Source organism: Theropithecus gelada, chromosome 8 (assembly GCF_003255815.1).
Source record: "Theropithecus gelada isolate Dixy chromosome 8, Tgel_1.0, whole genome shotgun sequence".
Lineage (NCBI taxonomy): Eukaryota > Metazoa > Chordata > Mammalia > Primates > Cercopithecidae > Theropithecus > Theropithecus gelada.
In genome coordinates this window covers 15,633,877-15,655,828 of record NC_037676.1, presented here as the reverse complement: position 1 = coordinate 15,655,828, position 21,952 = coordinate 15,633,877, and the positions used below count along the sequence as shown (strand labels likewise).

Here is a 21,952-nt window from a genome sequence, read left to right as displayed (position 1 = left end):
TCTTAGGCTTAGAAAAAGGCAGCCACTTCCAGGTATGGCTGTATGCACTATTACTTAGAATCAGTGAAGCCAGTGTGATACTACTACAAGTCGGTCGGGGGCACTACCCGTGTGGACATAGCAGTCAATGGTCAATGGTCCTCCTTTTTTTTAAACGTTTAGTTTAAGAATTTATAAGGCAGTTTAAAATTCCTTAAAATGCAGATTAGGAAGACCTGACTTCTTTTGTTAACTCAGCTACAAGGGTTACCACCCTAGACAAATAAGTAAGCCTGCTTGCCTCTAAACATTTTAGATGAGTATTTCCCAAAATGGGCTCCATAAAACAACAGATCCCAAACCTAATTTGCAAAATGCTGAATACTGCCATTTCCTTTTGGCAAGACAAAATGAATAGTAGCCTATTACAATCTAATAAACTCTGTGGGGAAGAAACTTATTGAACCATTTTTATTATATTTCTTAAACTTGACTAAGCAACTCTTTTTTTTTTTTTTTTTTTTTTAAGTATGCATTGATGTGCTGAAGAACCTCTTCGGGAAACACATCTATCTATCTATCTATCTATCTATCTATCTATCTATCTATCTATGCTTCAAGCTTGAGAAAAACAGCAAGAAACATATACATGAATATACTTGCAAACATTTTTAAACAAACAGCAAAATCTCCATTGCAGAAATCTAACTAATAAAAACCCACAACTGACCAAAATTTTATAGCTACAGTTGACTTTTGAAAGAAAAAAGAAAAAAAAAAACCCTCACTTGGAGATTGGAAACAAGTTTGACACATTTCTTTGGGTCATAAATAATACATAAAATGTGGTAAAGAATAATAAGATATAATAAATAGGAAATAATAAATGAATAGGATAGAATGAAGCTTAAATTCTGGTTTTCCACTGACTAGCAAGTTATCCTATGCGAGTTACTTGTTAAACATTGATTTTTCTCTGCTGTTAAATGGGGTATCTGTGAGAATTAAATGAGATACCACCTGTGGAAGAATACTTAATATAATGCCAGACAACTAAAATAAGTAAAAAAAAAAAAGCTGTTATTTTTTGTGGATGCTCAGAATCATGATCCTATAAAACAGTCGCAAATATTCTTTGGGTGCTAATTATCCTATATTATACAAGTCCAATTTGGATTTATTACATTGTGTCTGCTCACATACAGAACTTCAGGTTTAACGTAAAATTTTTCCATCAAGATACTCTAATCACTTAAAAATTAAAAATAAATTAGATAATTGTATTTCTTTCAGCTACTTTCTAAATGTTATAACAGAAAAATAAATTATGATCCCTACTGTTACTGAACAAATTTAGACAAATAGAAGCTAACATACTTATCTGCTATGAAGTTCTTTCTTCAGGCAGGATTTGAAAGTGGGATACTTCTGGACTGTTTTATAACCCTGTAGAATAGAAGACAAAGTGTGCAAATGTACAGAAAGACAAATGCAGCGTGATTTCACTTATATGTGGAATCTAAAAAGTCAAACTCATGGAAGTGGAGAGTAGAATGTTAGTTACCAGAGGCTAAAGGGTTGGGGGATTGGGGAGGAAAGGGGAGAAGTTGACCAAAGGATTCAAAGTTCCAGTTAGACAGGAGGAATATGTTTTTGAGATCTATCGTACAGTAAGGTGACAATAGTTAGTAATCATGTACTTCATATTTCAAAACTGTTTTTAAAAAGTACATTTAAAATGTCCTCAGAACAAAATAAGTATGTGAGCTGATGGATTTATTAATAAGTTTGATATAATCATTCCACTATATATATATCAAAATATCACATTTACCCCATAAATACATATTTATATGCTACTATTTGTAGATTAAAAATAAAAATTAAAAAAAGTGCAAATGTAAATAAAATGATAAAGGTCACAGGTATGTAATAAATAAAAATAAAAATGTAACACTTAAGAGAGCCAGTGTCAAACATTTCTAGCGTACTTTATATTTAATTTGACTTTGCTACTCTAAAATTTTTGAGGCAAAATAAATGATTTCAATGTATGTTGTTTCAAGTACTTCTGGCACCATCGAAAATGTTAACAACTAACCACCAGGTGGCAGTTAAGTACATAGCATCTTTACTCAAGTAGCTTGGACTTAAAAGTCATTAAAAATCTGTAAAAACACTGTCTAAGATGAATCTTGAGGTTTTACATATATAACTTTTTCTCTTTTAAAATGTATAATACTGGCCAGGTGTGGTGGCTCATGCCTGTAATCCCAGCACTTGGGAGGCCAAAGGGGAAGGATTACTTGAGGTCAGGAGTTTGAGACCAGCCTGGCCAAAATGGCAAAACCCTGTCTCTATTAAAATATTACCCGGGCGCGGTGATGCACACCTGTAGTCCCAGCCACTCAGGAGGCTGAGGCAAGGGAATCACTTGAACCTGGGAGGCAGAGCTTGCAGTGAGCCAAGATCACGCCACTGCGCTCCAGCCCGGGCAACAGAGCAAGACTTTGTCTCAAGAAAAAAAAAAAAAAAAAAGTATAAAACTTAGGGATATTTTAGAAAGAGGGAAGACTGAATATTCTAGTTCTTAATTTTAATAGAACATTTTTTCTCTTTTTCTATTTGTGGCACATCCATAATATGTTACATGTGTACACATTTACTGATTCATACTATATTTCTAGCTTTAAAACATGTTTCTTGGGGGAAAAAATCACTGAATTTCTGGTAATTAGTTTTTACTGTAAGATTTCAATAGACAAAAAATGTTTAACTTATTTTTCATATTAAAAAGTACTGATTATGCAGTAACGTAAGAGTGTCAAGTTACCTAGAGGTAATCTGTCTCATCGAAAATAAGAAATAGTGGCCAGGTGCGGTGGTTCATTCCTGTAATCTTAGCACTTTGGGAGGTCAAGGCAGGAGTTTTGCTTGAGCCCAGGAGTTCAACATCAGGCTGGGCAACAGAGTGACCTCGTTGCTACTAAAATAAATTTTAAATTAGCCAGGTATGGTGGCATGCACCTATAGTCCCAGCTACTTGGGAGGCTGAGGCAGGAAGCTCACTTAAGCCCAGGAGCTCAAGGCTGCAGTGAGCTGTGATCATGCCACTGCACTCCAGCTTGGGTGGCAGAGTGAGACCCTGTCTCTAAAAGAATAAATAAAATAAAATAAAAATAAAACAAAATGACAAATAGTGATATTTATTTGTACAGTACCAAGTCCAAAAAGCTAATATGCAGACTAAATTTTTTGAAAATATTTGGTAACATTTTTCTTCCAAAAACTAGGATGAAGACATTAGATTGAATATGAAAGTAAATTATTATAAGGTCAAACTGATTTCGTATTTTTAGAAAAGAATTCTTTTATCACCTCAAATTGTTTTTTAAGGGAAGTAAGACCTACGTTTTTTTCTTTTCAAATAAATCATTCATGTTTATATCCTTAAGAAATTAAGACAAATTATTTTTCACCTAAGATGGACTTATTTCCCTCAGACTTTAAAAAGGATATCAATAGGTTTAAAACGTATAGGTTTACCCGGAATCCTCTATGGAGTCTGTCTTTCATAATTCCAATAAATTCTTTGTAACTTAATTGATCATCTTTGTCAACATCAAAAATCTTGAAGACGGTGTTCACTAAATGTGGTGAAAGTTTGAGTCCAGTAGCTACATAGACGGCACGTTTAAATTCATCTAGATAAATGTTACATAGAAAAAGAATAGACTTATTATTTTTACAGTATGTGTTAATTACTAGAAAGGCTGTAAAAGAAGTTGTTTTCTAAATGTGAATCATGATCTTAGGCAACATGGCTTTCCATTAATCATGCTGTCTTTCAGGTAATAAAAATTTTTGTGGTTTAAATGAAAAGAGCCAAGCATCAGCTGTATCTTAGGTTAATAATGCATTCATATTCAATGAATGTTTAATGAGCACCTACTCTCAGTGACAGATACTTTAGAAGTTAGTAAGATGAATAGGTTTTCAAGAAACTTACGGTTCAGAAGGGAAATGAGACCCTTGCCCAAATAATCATTACACGGGGCCACACAAAAAGTACCAATAAAATGCTATGAGAATCTGGAGATGAATGATCGCTTCTGTGTGTAGTGTGGAGCAGGGAGAAGGGAGAGAAAGGCAGTGGTTAAGAAAAGGCTGTGATTTTGTCTTTGAGCTGAACACAAAAGGACAATTTCAGTTTATAGGGATGACAGAAATGGCAGATGAGATAACATGAATGAACCAAGGCATGCGGGGAGGTGGAAGGGCATAAAGCACTTTCAGAAAACCGGGAGTCTGGTCTGGGTGGAGCCGGGGACATCTAGGATACGGAGAAGCTCTGCACAGGCACTTTGAGGCAGGGAACCAGAACGTTCTTCAATAGGCAATCGGAAAACGTAAGAGTTTTCCATTGCAGATGTGTCATAGAAAAGTTAATTTTTTAAGGAAGATTATTCTGTCAGGTGTGTAGGAAACATCAAAGAGGAAAGTAATTAGTAGCAGGATTGTCACTTTGGTGGCTACTGCAATATTCCTTTTAAGAAGTAATAACCTGAATAAAGATACTTGTGGTGGCAAAAAGAGATGGATGTATTTCTAGCGCCTACAAGACAGGCGACACCATCAATTATTTCATTTCCCGGTTCTAAAAAACAAACATCTTTTCTATTCTGAACCCAGTAACCAGATACTGATTTGTTTCTTCACAGGTTGATTAGGTTTATCACAGCAGTAAAGGTTAGTCTATAGAGGCAGAGTTCCCAAAGGTTTTGGCTTTAAAACACTAAAATGGGTTGAGCATATGTGTTATTTGAACATCCAAACTACAGAAAGGGTAAAATATAAAATTTTTCACGTTTCTCTTATTCAATGAATAAATGAATAAGGCCACATAATGAAATCAGTATCTATGGTTTTGGGAAAGAGATAATTATCATCAGCACTTAGGGACTGCAGTTTGGCTTCTCTCTAAAACATAATACAGAAAAGACTGTCCTCTGGGGTTTGGTTTAAGCTTGTGCATTAACATACATTTGATTATGGGAGAGACAGGTAAAATCACCTTAAAGACAAACAAAGTCCCCATATGGCAAGAAGTTTTAAAAAGGACATGGCCATGAAGGGAGGGAAGGTGATCATGGCCACAGGATCCTAGGAAAAGGGCTTGGCTTCTTAGTCCACCTACAGCCAAAGACAGCTGGCTCTGCGGACACCAGCATTCTGAATTCTATGACCACTGTATTTCTTTGAAAATTACACAAAACTGATACTCAGTTTTACAGGTTAGTTGGGTAATGTAAGTCCATGGCTGAGAGGTTCCTCTGCTGAGAAAATTCCAGTTTCTGAGTCGGCAGGCATTAAATTAGTAAAATAAATACCATCCTGTGAGAACAGGGCATGACCAGCTGGTTCTTCCAAAGGTAGACGCAAGTCCCTCAAGGTCACCCAGTGGCCAAGAGGTTTCTTCCTCATGGCTGTTTTCTGACAAGTACCAGAACTGACTTGTCACTGAAAGTATACACCGGACTTTCACACAAGTTGATGGGTGATATGTCGTATTTAATTAATTGGTTGACAAAATCTATAGAAACAACATAGTATTACTTCTTGCTTTTAATTTTTGTAGATGATTACTTACCTTGCCCTATAGAACGACTTGCAAAGTTATACATATTCAAGGCTATTGCAAAATCTTCTAGGTTGTTTAAAAACTGGAAAAATGACCTGAATTCATCAAATGTGATGCCCTGTATTGGGAAAGGAAATGAAAATACAGTTAGTATTGCCAAATTTATTAAAATAAGTATCTACACGTAAGAGAAAAAAACAGATAAAGCATTTGCAATGTGTCTTGTAAGTAAACATTTCTAGGGCACATTTTGGAGTTGTTCTCCAACTGGAATGTAAAATTCACTCAGACTTAGTTACACTGGGTAGTGCTGCCTGCTACCATTACAATAATAGGTAAAACTATTTTTTAAACACTGTCCAATCAGCACAAAATAAAAAAAAAAAAAAGCTCCAATAAAAAAGAATTAGAAAGTTTCAATTTTGAAAATTCTCTATTTTAGGCCTGATTTTTTTTTAACCTTGTAAGGTAAATACAAGAAAAAAAAAACAAAAAACAAAAAAAAAAAACAGAAAAAAAGCCATAAAAAAGTTTGCCCTGCACATGTATTCCTCAAATGTGATTCAGCATCAGCATTAGATTATGAATGTCTTTATAATGACAATGCAAAATCAAAGTGCTGACTCCATGCCAACGCAGTGTATTCACACTTGTACCTGTCACTATAGCACTGCCAGAGCAGCGGCAGGAAGTGCAGTGACCTCAGAGATACAGTTCTGGGTGCCTCCACACTGGGCTGCTGTGGGAATCATGTAAAAGACCGGTGGTCAGGGTGGCCTCTTCTGAAATGTCATGTGTATAAACTGCAATTATTGCCATTGCTGTTACTTCAGTTGAATAGGGAAAGTCTTTGAAATAAGTACCATGTATCTCAGAGAATACACATTTGGACAAGAGGAGCTGCATTTAGGTAATGTGTTCTCCTCAGCAAATTAACCTAATTAAGAAAGAGCACAGAGAGAAGATCAGAAGGCCGAGTTGAGACCTAACAAATTCCTATTTAATATGAGGGTGAAAGGGGAAGGGACAGTAACAAGGCTGTGTTGGAAGGCCGGGGAAAGAACCACAGGGGTCTAGTTCCATATAAGCCGGGTACTGATTAGATCAAATGGTTTATTACCTAAACACCCAGCTTTTGATACATGTTACTTCAATTACAACTCATCTTTTACTTGCAATGTGAGAATCCTTACTGTCTTTTCTCTTCACATTTTTTACTTTCCTTTCCTTACATTCATTTAATACTATTCCAATCTTGGATCCTGCTTTGTGACCCTATCCCACCTGTCATGTTTTCTGCAGAAGGCTGTTTGAATCAGTTAGGAGAGCTGCACCAGAAAGGGTCTGTCTTCATGTGGAGAGCTTGTTGCCAAAAAAACTGGTCACTGCTGTGGTTCTGCACCAGTTTATGCTGTGACCTGCTGCCATAACAGCAGTCTCTGGGTGACAGGCTACTGTTAGTAGGAGTAAAACACACGAGGATGGGATATTTTTAAATAAAGGGAAAACAAAAATATCAATATATTGGGCGGCAGGCATGAAATTAAGAAATAAATTTAAAAATGACAGACTATAATGTTCAATGTCTGAACTTAACAGATTTTTCAACACATGGTTCTCATGTTTGGAAAGAGGTCATATTCAGAACATACATCATTCTTTTGTATAAACACTTTGTGTTTAGAAATATAAAATTATAAAATAACAAATGGGACATTTATTTTGATGGAGGTAATTTAAAGCAATGTTTTTTTTTTTTTTTGAGACGGAGTCTCGCTCTGCCGCCCAGGCTGGAGTGCAGTGGCCGGATCTCAGCTCACTGCAAGCTCCGCCTCCTGGGTTCACGCCATTCTCCTGCCTCAGCCTCCGAGTAGCTGGGACTACAGGCGCCCGCCACCGCGCCCGGCTAGTTTTTTGTATTTTTTAGTAGAGACGGGGTTTCACCGTGTTAGCCAGGATGGTCTCGATCTCCTGACCTCGTGATCCACCCGTCTCGGCCTCCCAAAGTGCTGGGATTACAGGCTTGAGCCACCGCGCCCGGCCTAAAGCAATGTTTCTTAATGGCCAAGAGGGACAGACAGTCTGGGAGAAGGGCAGACAAAAGGGGTGTGGCCATTTCTAACAATGATAACTGAAAACCTGAAAGCATCAAAAAACACATGGACTGAGAGTACAGAAATAAATATCTATGGTCAACTGACTTTCAATAAAGATGTGGGTATGGTTTGCCTCTGTGTCCCCACCCAAATCTCATCTCAAATTGCAATCGCCATGTGTCCAGGGAGAGAGGGCCCTATAATCCCCACATGTTGAGGGAGGGAAGCGACTGGATTATGGGGGTGGTTCACCCCGTGCTGTTCTCATGATAGTGAGTGAATTCTCATGAGATCTGATGGTTTTATAAATGTCAGTTTTTCCTGTGTGTTCTCTCTCTCCTGCTGCCTTGTGACGAAGATACTTGCTTCTTCTTTGCCTTCTGCCATGATTATACGTTTTCTGAGGCCTCCCTAGCCATGTAGAACTGGGCCAATTAAAGCTCTTTCCTTTATAAAAAGATGCCAGTCTCAGGCATCTCTTTATAGCAGTGTGAAAATGAACTAATATAGATGTCAATACCATTTATTGGGGAAGGAATTATTTCTTCAATAAATGGTGCTATGACAAGTGGATATCCACATACAAAAGAAAGAAGCTAGACCCTAACTTCAAACCATTTATGAAAACTAACTAAAAACAGATCAAAGTTCTAAATTTAATAGTTAAAGCTATAAGACTTACAAAATAACTAGACAAAACTTCATGGCCTTGAATTTCCAACAACTGCTTAAATATGACACCAAACACATAAGGAACAATATAAAAATAGATAAATTAGATTTCATCAAACTAAAAACATGTACATTAAAGAACACTATCAAAATTAGCTGGGTGTGGTAGCATGGGACTGTACTCCTAGCTACTTGGGAAGCTGAGGCAAGAGGATCACTTGAGCCGAGGAGTTTGAGGTTGCAGTGAGTATGATCGTGCCACTGCACTCCTGCCTGGGCAACAGAGTGAGACCCTGTCTGTAGAAAACAATTAAAAATAAATAATAAAAATAAAGTGAAAAGACAATCCACAAAATGGGAGAAAATATTTGCAAATAATATATCTGATAAGACTCTAGAATTCAGTTTATGTAAAGAACATGTACAAAGCAGTAACAAAAAGATAAACAACCTAATTTTAAAATGGACAAAGGACTTGAAAAATCATTTCTCCAAAGAAATGGCCAATAAGCATATAAAAAGATGCTGAATATAATTACTCCCCAGGAAAATACAAATCAAAACTACATGTACACATATATTCATAGCAGTACCAGTCACAATAGCCAAAGGCAGAAATAGCCCAAATGTCTATGGAAGGATGAATGGATAAACAAATTGTGGTATGTACATAAAATGGACTATTATTATTCATCCATAGCAAAGAATGAAATAGTGATACATACTACAGTGTGGATGAACCTCAAAAACACTATGAGACCAGGTATGGTGGCTCACCCCTGTAATCCCACTACTTTGGGAGGTTGAGATGGGAGGATCACTTAAGTCAGGAGTTTGAGACAAGCCAAGGCAAAAAAAAAAAAAAATAGCCAGGCACAGTGGTACATGCTTATAGTCCCAGCTACCTGCAAGGCTAAGGTGGTAGAATCACTTAAGCCAAGGAGTTCGAGGCTGCAGTGAGCTATGGTTGCACCACTGCACTCCAGCCTGGTGGCAGAGAAAGACCCCATTTCTTGAAACAAATAAAAGTGAATAATAAAAATACTATGAAAGAAGCCAAACAAAAAGGCAACATGCTGTATGATTCCATTTATATGAAATATCTAGAATAAGTAAATCCACAGAGACAGAAAGCAGAGTGATGGTTGCCAGGGACTGAGGAGAGAAGGAAATGGGAAGGGTCTGCGTCATAGGTACGGGGCTTACTTTTGGTATGAGGAATATGGTTTAGAAGTAGAAGGAGGTGGCAGTTGCACAATATTGTGAATTCACTAAATCCCACTGAATTATTCAGTTTAAAACAGTTAATTTTTTGTTACATAAATTTTACCTCAATAAAATAAAAAACAAAAGACTAGGAAAAGACTAACTCGAAAAATCCAAACAAATCATTACAATATAGTATTGACTAAATACAAACACATTCAGAAAACATGGTCCTATGAGGCTTTCAAGTGTATATAAGCCATGTTTGTTTTCAGCACAAAATTCATGCTGATCCCATAAATTATGCCACAATATATACCGTTCAAAGTTAATTGGTAACTGATGTAAATGGCAACTATATAATAACTTTTAGAAATAGAAATGAGTTTAAAAGGTTAGGAGAAATAAATCCAAACTCCGAAATTTACTGGCTGAATGATCTAAGGTAAGCCACTTAAATCTTTCTGAATATCCATTTCCTTAAAGCTTAATAACAATAATTATACTACTTTCTTGTTAACATTTGCATTACATGGTTAGTATGAGAAGCCATCTTTCCATCCCTCTGGTCACTATCTACATTATCTCCTAGATAAGTTTACCTAGTCCCATGGCATTTTAAAATTTTTTAAATTATTTATTTAATATGACAATATATTCACTTCTTCAAAATTCAAAAGGCCCAAAGATTGTATAGCACAAAATCCCCCTTCCACCCTTAGCCATGTAGTTTCTTTCCTTAGAGGAACCATTTTCTAGTCCCATGAATCCTTCTAGAGTTAGCATGTTTTTATACTCTACAAATGGCTCTAAATCATGCCCTTTTCACACTTAGTATATCTTGGAGATAGTTCTATGCTAGTAAAGAATTTCTTTGATCTCTTTTCAGCTGCACCTTATTCCATTCTATAGATATATCATGATATATTTGATTAGCGACTTACTGAAAGACATTTAGGCATTTCCAACCGGTTACTATTACAAACAACATTATAATGAATAACCTTGTACATATGCCACTTCATCATGAGTGAATATATCTGTAGGTAAAATTCATACAAACAAAAAAGCTTCAAGTTCTACATTTTAAAATACCATCTATCCATCAATTAACAGGAGTTCAACATAATATATATATTTGCATACATATACATAAAATATATTTGTATAATGAAATAAGCAAATTATACAGTATGTTAGAATATGAAAATGCTATGGAAATAAAAACAGATTAAGGTAGGAAGGAATAAGGAATGCCAGGAGAGGGAGTATCATTTATATAATAGGTTATATATTATTCATATAATAGGCTATTATTTATATATTAGAAAGGGTAGGCATCATTGAGAAACAGCATAATGAGCCATGTGGCTATTAAGGGAAGAACATTCTTGTCAGAGGGGAAAACATATACAAAGCCCCAAGACAGAAGATTTGAGAAACGGTAAAGAGTTTCTGTGGTTGGTGCAGAGTGAGCGAGCAGGATCAGAATATAGGAAGTGAGGTCAAAGGTAATGAGGGAGCAGTGTGTGTAGGAGCCACTGTAAGGATTTTGGCTTTTACTTTGAGAAGAGTGGCGATCTTACCGTGGTATAATCGAAATCACAGTCAAAAGCATTTCTGTGAATGCTAAATGCTGAACAGATTGCAGGGAGGCAAAGTTGGAGGATGATCTGGGAGGAAATTCCAATAATCCAGGCAAGACAGAATGATTACTCGGATGGTAGCAGTGGAGGTGGCTAGGAGTGGTTAAATTCTTATACAGGTAGTATCGATAGGATTTGCTGAGAGACTGATTGTATGTAGAATGTGAAAAGAGGGAGTCCAAAATTTTGGCCACAAGAACTGAGAAGAACCGAGTTTGTATGAACTGAAAGAGGGAACATGGTTTGTGGAACAAGTTTTATGGGAATGACCAGTAGTTCAGGTTTGTAACCATTAAGCCTGAGATATCTATTGGATCTTCAAGTGAAGATGCTGAGTAGGTAGTACAATGTAAAAGCCTGAAATTCAGGGGAGAAGTTTAAGCTGCAGACAATGTGGAGGTTTAAACACTAATGACTACTAATCAGTCATCCTGACTGTACCCTTGACTGCTAGATTCACATATCCAACCTGCCTGCTTAATTTTTCATTTAGATAACTATCAGGAATCTAAAATATGACTGGTTCCTAAGAAAACTCTTGATTCCCTCCTAACCCTAAATTCATGGTTTTGCTTAGCTCAGCAAATGGCACTGTTTCAGCTTGTGGTTCAAGCCAAAGCCCTAGGAGTTCTTGATTCCTTTTTCTCTTATAATGAAATATAATCCATGAACAGGTACTATCGGCTCTACTTTTTAAATGATCCAATCAATATCTGACCCCTTTTCCCTACTCTTACCCTGGTCCAAGCCATGCTTTTCTATTGCCTGGGCACCTATAACAGTATCTTAACCTGTCTCTTCCTTTCAAACCCAGGCCACCTAAAATCTATTCTGTTATGTAGCAGCCAAGATATCTTTTGAAACATGAATCAGATATCTGGCGCATGAATTAGACCACATCTAAGTGTCACAGTTGATTGTCAATACTTGTTGAATATTTGCTGAATGAGTATCATGCCTATACTCTAAAGCAAGGTTCACAAACTTCTTCTGTAAAGGGCCAGAGTCAATATTTTCATTTTCACTGGCTACATGGTCTCTGTTGCCTCAACTTTACCATTATGGTGCAAAATCAGCTGCAGACAGTATATTAAACGAACGAGCACGGCTGTGTTCCAATACAATTTTACTTACAAAATTAGGAAGTCGGGTAGTTTGCTGACTTCCTGCTTTAAAGTTTAAACATTATAATGGCTTCCCATCACTTTTGGAATCACTATTTGAATAAAGACTAAACTTCTTACCTTAGCCTACAGAATCTTAAAAGATTTGACCCATATCCACCTTTCCTTACTCATCTCCAATTTTCCTGTCCACTTACTTTAACTTTTGGCATTTTCTCAAATAAACTGAGCTTTTCTGTCCTCAGGTCCTTGGCATTTGCTGTTACCTCTACCTGGAAGACTTTACCCAGAACTTTGCATAGCTCATTCTTCATAGTCTCTCCCCAGAAGCTATCTTTTCACTCTTCAGCAAAGCCCTTCCTGACAGTCTACTTTCTTTTCCGGTCCCCATGACTCTTGCTCCCTTTCATAACATTTATCAGAACTGAAAGTATATCTTTTTTTACTTGTTTATTTTGTCTCTCCACTAAGATATATTTCCATGAGAGAAGGACTTTGCTTATGTTGCCACTTTAGCCCCAGTGGTTGGAATAAAGCCAAGCAAATAGTAGATGCTCAATAAATATCTGCTAGGTAAACAAATGAAAATGAAAGTAATTTAGAAATGTAAAGTGCTATTCAAATATTAGTAGCTGTTACTCTTCTGGAGAGAAGGAGATGAGAGATGGAAAGAAGGGGAAGAGTTAAGTAGGTGGAAGGAAGGGAAAGACATAAGTGGAGCGTGGTAAGAATATCATTGGCTTAGAAAGCCTTGGATTTGAATCCTTGGACAAGGGTCTAAGTATCTGAAAGCCTCAGCTTCCATTGTTGTAAAAGAAAGATGCCAAAGAATGCTGTCAAGCCTAGAAGGCTGCTCTGAGCATTGACGAGATAATGTAGAAAAAAAAAAATAAAAATCAATGAGAATCAATTAATTTTGGTTCACGTGCAAAATTTTCCATTTCTACAAGTAATCATTTGTGGTGCTTAAGATACATCTAGAAATTGGAATTGTTCAGAAACTGAATTTAACTTTAAAAAACTTAACCTTTTAAGTTACAGATTTTAATGTTTCCATTTAATAAAAGCCAAAAAAAAAAATGCAGATTCAAGGCCCTAAGTAATACCCCAGTAGCTGGAAAAATTGCACTACTAGGGTAGTACAATTTTCAATATTTATCTTTAGGGAAGTACCTATGAATTGGAAAAATTCCGTTTAACATGGAAAACAGATAAAAAGTACTCTAATTCAGAGATATCCTAAACTAATTGCCAAATGTAACAAGGCCTTTTTTTTTTTTTTTCCATTCCTTAGAGGAAATGGAGAACTGTTAACATTGTCACAGTGTATCCATTCTAAACAAAGTAAAACTATTTGCAAGTTTTTCTTGGATGATTAACCTGATCCTTGTCTAAACACAAATAGAAGGCAATATATCTAAAACATCCCACGCTTGAAGAGGTACTTGTAACACTAGTTCTATTTGGTTGCAGTGATGCATTCAAATACCACTAGATAATGCAACTGTTCAGAAGCGCTGACAACACATTTGTTACTAAACAAATAGACAATCAGTTGTCCCAGGTTCTTAACCATTCCTGCCATCCAAACTCTTTGAAAAACTTCACTTCAGCTGATGATAAGATCACTCACTCATCAATGGTGGTCTTCAAATGACCTTTTATTAAGGGTGTTATGGAAAGGAATAGAATGTGACAGAAATGATGTCAACATAAACTTTTTTATGAGGTGATGTTTAGGTAGTAGTCAAAGCATATAGCTAAGTGGAATTCTACTGAAAAATGATATTGTTAATTTGAATAAAACAATTGGTAGTAGCCTAAAGGAGTTTCGAAATACCTAAGAAAAATGTGGATATGTACCCAGAATTTACAATTAATTTATTTTTGAAAGTGTAGCCACAGCACTTAGGACACAGAATGAAATATATCCAAGATATCTTTTAATCCACAGAGAAGCAAAAGAACTAACAAAAGGGCAATGTGTTTTATAGGCACATATTACAAAACAGTAACATAACCAACTAAATATGGGATGAGATACCTTTTCTTCAGGTATACTGTAACGCACATTTTCTAAAAATACTGACGTATTTTCCACATTTGTATATCGTAAAAGAATATGAGCAAAATCTTCTTCACTGATGGTATTCATTCCATTGGAGTAGGAAAGGAATTCTATTTCTAGAACTTCTGTTTGGAGATTATCCATGAATCTATGACAAAAAATGTAACAAAGAATAAAAAGATAAATAAAGAGTTATGATAACAGGAGATGATGAAATACTCACTGTCCCAGAAAAGGTTACATGGAAATAATTGTATGATGACACAAAGATTAACAAAGTTCCTCCCTGTAAATGAGAATGAAAAGAGCACAGGATCTGTGAGGCTTTACCACTTAATGGTGGTAGCACCTGGGGCAAATAACCTAGCCTTTCAGGGGTGTAGTTTCCTCATCTATAACCTGGGGATAACAAAAGTACCTTGCAGAGTAGTAATGATACTTAAACTACTTGTTACTATCACTGCAGCTTATTGAGACAAGGAATTGGCAACATACTTTCTTCTGACTATATAGAAGATAACAATTCAGATATCTGGAATTTTAAAAAATCATTCAGTAACTTCCTGTTATAATTATCAATATAACCACTGGTATGTAGGTACTGATAAATGTGGGTATTTATTATACAGAGGATCTTATTTAAGATTAAAGTAACAAAGGAGGTGAGTATTGCTGTACTAGACAATGTCTAAAGATCCTTCTGATTTCAGTAGGCTAATAATTTTTAATAAAAATATAAAAATAAGCTCACCTATAAAAATCTTCAAAGTTGAGCTCAGCTTTTCCTTTCTTTCCAAAAAAGTGTACAAGAAGTGTAGTATCTGTTACTAAACTTGTGATGTCATCAGCACGCTTAAAAATAAATAACAATTTGAAAGTTAGCTTCAATAAAAGAAACAGAATAGGGATACCCAATATCTCTCAAATAATTTTGTTATCGACATACAAACATCAAGAATGTAAATATATTAATATTGGAATGAAAAACACAGGCACATTAATACATGCAATTATAGTTAAAATAAAGCTCACATTTTAGTAATCGAACTTTGAATGAAACTGATCTTTGTACTCAAAAAATTTTGAAGATGTAAGAAATGTTCAACCTCAAATTATGCATATAGCAGTGTATCTTTTAAATTATCTAAAATAATTGAAATCCTTTAATAATCATCTAAATATTCTATTTTTATTCAAGTAATTTAGTTTGGATTTTCCTAATCAATCTGAAAAATTATTTTTTTTAAATGATGTTCCAAAGAGATATTGAATAAATGGGGCTGACACAAGAATGGTCCCAAGCTTCACAAAACAGCTTCCTTTAACCATTATATTCTGTAATTACGATACTTTAATGGATACTGTATTTGGAAACAGAAAAACTAAAGTAATAATATGATCTTAAAAATTTATATGATCTACAATTTTTTCAAAGTCTTACATAACTTGTCAAATGGATGAAAAATTAATTCCAGAGACTTTTCCTTTTCCACTCAACTTAATAAACTAAGTTCCAAGTATTTTCTTAAAACTGCTTGGTTATAGTCCTTATAAAGTATAATGGCCTATGAAAATCATCCACCTTCCTTTAATGTAGCTTTATAGATCTTCCTTTTCTCTCCTTTCCTTCCTTCCTTCCTTCTCCAGTTGGCCATTAACTCATTTCATAAACTTAGGTACAAAAAGCATAAAATTCAAAGGATTGTAACTTTCCTATACATCATCCTAGGAAATGTGAAAAAAAGAGTTTAAATAATCCTATTTTTTATTCAAGAAAAATAGCTGTAGATAGGCACATAGTTTTATTACTTTTTGTCCAGAACCCTGATAGTACTCCACAGAAAACATAAGACAGAAAACAAATACTTCTCTACAAAGGATCAGTCTTCTGTCGCTGCTGACCAAAAGTCTCATTCATCCATACACTAAATTTTCATATTCCTTTGATTCCTCACAGCCCCTCTTCCTAATCTTTCATAAAGATGGCAATTTTATCCTTCATAACATTTGTTAAATCTTTATTTCCTTTCTCCATGGACCAAATCTGCTTCTCTTTTAATGATTAACATGGAGTAACAGAGACCACATCTGATTTCCCCTGCACATGTCCCCTTTTAATGCATTAAAATCTGTTTCTAAAGTGACTAATTATTCACATTTGTCTTAAAAACTTCAGCATGTAGGGTATCTATACTTTAAATTATCTAAAACTGTTGACATTCTTTAGTAATCTTTAAATATTCTACTTACATTTAAGTAATTTAGTTTAGATTTTCCTAATCATTCCAGCATATAACCTCCTTATCATTGGTTTGGTAGATCTCTACTACTACTACTCAGTTTACTCTGCTGAGAAATCCCAAGTATCCTCCATAGCTGGGATACCTGAGAAGTTGTCTACAATAAAACCAACTTCTTTGAGGATTTGATAGTGGTTTGATCTGTTTGCCAGGAGAAAAAAAATACAGCCAGGTAGCCAAGTGTCACATACTATGTTTTAAATGCATCTTCTTGAACAAGATTCTTATGAAAGTTGAGGAATATTAGTGGTGCCAGTCTTTTGGGGATCCATAAGTGAGAGGACACTAGTATAACTGGAGTAGCTCTAAAAGGCATTACTTTCCCCAGAACTTTAAGTTGAAGAGGCAGCCTGCTCTAATAGAACAAGATTTAAAATCAGAAGACCTGGGTCACTGACTTTTTTTTTACCTTCAGCTTTCTTATCTATAAAATTGGAACAATCCTAACCATAACAACAATTTTGCGGATAAAGTTAAAATATAAGCAAACAAATGTTCTATAACTTTTGGGAAAAAAGAAATCTGATATTAATTATAGGCACTCTTTTTGTGATTTAATAGAGTCTAGCTTAATAAGTTTATTATCTTATTTATTATCAGTTTAAATTAGTAGGAGGAGGAACTATTTCAGAGGTTATTCCACCCCCGAGTGCAGTATAAGAGTAGAGGCTCTTGCCTCTGTCCGGAAGCTAGAAGAATGGGGTGAGAGGAAAGGAGACAGAGTAGATTAGAAGGGGGAAATGGTGGTTTTGAAAAAGTTGCTTACTTCACAAATAGCCAGTATTGTGGTGAGCAAATAAGATGGTTTAAGAGTCAGATTGCTGGCTTTGAATCCAGACACTTCTCATTATTTAAGTGACCTTACAGAAGTTAATCTGTTGAGGATATCACTATCTTAAGGAATAATAATAGTATCTATCCCAAAGGCTTGCGGTAAGGATGAGGTAACACATTTAAATCATTTAGCCCTGTGACTAGTGTACTGTAAATGCTTACTAAGTGTTAGCTGTTATTATGTATTTTTATCAAATATATTTCAGGACACTGAAAAGGGACTAGACAAGACAGAAAAGATAAGAATGTTGAGGCCGCGGTGGCTCACGCCTGTAATCCCAGCACTTTGGGAGGCCAAGGCGGGTGGATCACGAGGTCCAGAGATCGAGACCATCCTGGCTAACACGGTGAAACCCTGTCTCTACTGAAAATACAAAAAATCAGCCGGGCGCCTCTAGTCCCAGCTACTTGGGAGGCTGAGGCAGGAGAATGGCATGACCCCTGGAGGCAGAGCTTGCAGTGAGCCTGAGCTTGCAGTGAGCCGAGATAGCGCCACTGCACCCCAGCCTGGGCAACACAGCCAGACTCTGTCTCAAAAAAAAAAAAAAAAAAAAAAGGAAAGAAAAGAAAAGAATGTTGAATCGTAATAAAAAAAGATTTTTACATCGTACACTCTTACTTCTTTTTTGCTGTTGAAATTACATATTATATACATCTGGAAAAAAAGCCTTAAAATGAGTGGTTATAGGAACACCAAAAGTTAGTGAATTCAGATAACATAATTAAGGAATGTTTTCTTACAGTGTGAGATGTCCTTTTCAAGACACAGTATACTAAAATAAGATGGCTTTGTCTTATACAGGTTTTAAATAATGACCTCATTCAGCCAGTTTTTGTCATGCCCACTGAGCAGAGATCTTCACTTAACAGTCTTTCAGCATCAAAATCTTATGAGATGTATGTTGCACTTATCCAGATAATCCAGATCCAGTGAGGCATAAGTAACAGTGACAACAGAGAGATGAAAATGAAAATGGGGAAAACTTTTCCCCCACTCAGAGAAACAGAGTACTGCTCAGTCACTGAAAGCTATACCAGTGTCCTTGGTATCCTAACAGTGTTACATAACTTACATCACCCAAGGATTGAGACGAAAATAGAGACTTTAATCCTGTGATTCTTGTGCTTATTGTTAAAATAAACTGAATTCAGGTGTTTTCATAACAAAGGGAGAAAAAGCCACAAAAGAACCCCGTGGACCATTTACACAAAGGACATTATATTACTTTGCTTTGATTAAAAACTATTTAAAATGATTTCATCAAAAATAAAATAAACAAAACTTGCATGAAATATATCAAACTATTAAAGGGCTTAAAAATATTCTTTTAACATATTGTTATTGATTATAATGTGATAACAACCCTATGAAATATCCAAAGACTGGAGGAAATCTTCAAACTTTTCATTTTGTTAATAAAGTTTTTGAATAACCTATTGAAATTTACCAAGAATATGTAATTGAATGCAAATTGAAAGCAAAATTTTACATTTCATCTGTAGAACTCAAAACAGTATTTACAATTTTGACACTGATAGACTGTATTCAACAGTTGCATAATATACTCATCATACTGCACTAAGAATTTATTATATATGATCTTGGTTAGAAAGTGGTCTTAGCTATGATACTCAAATTTTCATTACGTGGTTTCACAGTAATTGGAGACACAGAGTTTTACTGTAATTTTAAAAATCTATGGTTAGAAACAGCTCCAGACTAGAATATGAGGGGCTAATATCCAATTTCCCTATACTATTTAGAGATTTTATTTCAGTAATTACATATTAAATATATAACAAATAAATACAAATAACAAATAGATTTCCAAGCCTTCTTTCTGAACCAATTTGAATCCTGAAATACTAATACTGTAAACAGTTCTGTATTCCACTGGTATTCACAGTAACCTATAAGGATTTATATAATTAGTTGTAACTGAACTGTAGTTAATTCTCAATTATTATTCTAATGTGGGAGGGTAGTAACAGATACTCCCCAAGTAATTATTTTATTTGGAACACGATATTTAAGTTTTGTTTTCTTTTCCTCTTTTTCCTTTCTTTCTTCTCTCTATCAGATTTACTTTCAGGGAATTTGATTCAATTCATTCATTAATTTAGCAGCTTAGAATCAGTATATGGATTAATTACAGCCAATAGTGTGCTGGCAAACTGAACTGTCCAGAATAAAAAAAAAAAAAAGGCCTATTTGTAATGTTGGCCAGTTTCTGTGACATTCATATTCCTATTATAGCCACTTTCAAGTACCAAAGGGGGTGTCACACAGTGTTGAGTTGAGAAGAGGTGTGCAGAATTAATTAGCTCTGTAAAAGCCCACCAGCTCCAGCCTATCTACAATAGAACCATATACATTTTCCAAAGATCTTAAACAAATCATATAATTCTCTGAGTACACAGGACCTTACTGGTTTTCTGGTATTAAACTTACCAAGATTTAAGTTAAATTCAATCTCTAATTAGCAGATTTTGTCTAACTGAGAATGTCTACCAGAGTTAAATGGGATTAAGATAGTTGGAGGCTGGAAGGTGGATACTCTAGTATGGGGAGAGACAATGATATGACCGTTGATTTGAAGCATGGAAGCTAGGACACAGTTGACTTGTAGGGACTCTAAGAGGTAATGTTCCCAGTTGCTCTTATTTTTAAGCGCTGACTACTACAATGTACCTATATAAATGATTACAAAATAAAGTGCTTCTAAAATATCTGTAAATGGAACATCTGCCATGTCATACCTAAACATGGTTCACTTTTAAAAGGTAATTTTAAAAGGTAATTGTTGGTCATAATTACATCACAGTTATATATCACAGACATATTAAACATAGGACAAAATACTTTATTTGCTTTGGGACTTTAAAATTGAGCAAGGGTGACAAAATTAACATTTTGAAGTGTTTGCCCTAGTCTAGATATGTCAATAGAGTAACATTGTAATACATGGATAACAGAAGTCACAACTGATTCCAGTTTACTTCTCCAGATATTTCTAGGTATAACTTTTAAAAGTTAAAGTCTAGAAAAAGAAATGAGAAGCCCACTTTAAAGAGAAAGAGATAATGAAAAATAAATCTCAGTATTTATGAAAAGTCTTTTCTGGTAAGACTGCTAGCTGCCTCTAATAAAGTTCTTAGGAAAAATTCTTAATAAGAAACACAAAACAGTGTTTCTAAGATACGGCCCATCTTGAAAAACTAGAAATCCCTATTGACAGTGTCGTAATAATGGGATAATGGAAGCAGTCTACTCCAATGCAGCAGTAAGATACAGATCTGCACGAAATTCAGAAACGGTAATAAAACTGAAATAAGGTCGGTCTGCTTTTTATTTTCACTATGCACTGGCAATCTTAATGTCAAGGTAAAATATTCCTCCCTTCCTTGACTGGCTGTTCCTACTACCACACCTTCTCAAACTCCCATACCCCGGGCCCTTAGTAAGCCACTCACTATCAATACTGGGAAATTTGTTTAAATCTAACATAATTCTGAAGAGTCAGGTATCTTTTATTGGGGGAAACATTTCAGCACTTCATGTAACATGGTAAATTGTAAGCTTAAAAGATTCAGTGAAACTTTAAAATACATATATTCTAATTTCTACATAGAGATCCTTACGTAAAAAAAAAAAATGTCATTTCCTTTTAATTAAGTTGAACTGTCAAAGCTGACGTATTCAAATACACAGTTTATATACAGTAATTTTTGCTGTACTAAAAAAATGGAAAATGTAACATACATGTTGGGTTTCATCACTGTGACTCTAAAATGAAATGAGGACTAGATTAACAAGATGGCAAATAGTACAAGGACCTTGTTGAGGCTTAATTATACCTCTGCGAGGTCTGAAAACAGTGCTTGGCTTGTGTTACGTCTCAGTGTATCCCAATAGCTTCTGGAGACAAGTTCCTCAGCATCTGTTTTAAGAACCTGTAGAAGTTTTAAGAAGCACAACTGAAATCTAAAGAATAGTCACAAAGAATGATAATTTATACACTTTAAATCTAACCAACCTTGCAAAGGAAACACATTAGCTTACCTTTTTTCTTGTTTGTTTTGTTTTCTGCTGTGCACAACAGTATTGTATTACACTGCTGGTAACTCACATACTTTCAAAGGTGTAATGGTATATAACCACTATTTCTAAGTACAATGTAGCTTTGTCGAAAAGAATCAAATTCTCCGATCTGTCCTTCTGCCCTTCTACTGAAACGTGTGTAACTTCTAAGAAAGGGTGAAAAAAATTCTATTCACACCTTGTGGGAACTAAATTTGTTTGGGAAAAATTTTGGCAATTTTGTAGCAACCTATTAAAAGATAAATTATTGTTGGCTATCATACATCTTGCTGGTATATCAAAGA

General features: G+C 35.2%; 1 protein-coding gene across 2 annotated transcripts in view; it reads right to left on the bottom strand.

Moving 5' to 3' along the window:
* MICU3 (mitochondrial calcium uptake family member 3) overlaps positions 1-21,952 on the bottom strand; it is a 93,988-nt gene that overhangs the window by 2,522 nt on the left and 69,514 nt on the right. For both annotated transcript variants that reach the window (XM_025394110.1, XM_025394111.1), the window contains exons 9-14: positions 21,425-21,520; positions 15,184-15,284; positions 14,409-14,580; positions 5,630-5,738; positions 3,526-3,683; positions 1,357-1,425 (exon numbers count right to left, since the gene is read on the bottom strand). In XM_025394110.1, the coding sequence (XP_025249895.1) occupies positions 1,357-1,425; positions 3,526-3,683; positions 5,630-5,738; positions 14,409-14,580; positions 15,184-15,284; positions 21,425-21,520 (705 nt within the window). The remainder of the gene's footprint in view (positions 1-1,356; positions 1,426-3,525; positions 3,684-5,629; positions 5,739-14,408; positions 14,581-15,183; positions 15,285-21,424; positions 21,521-21,952) is intronic.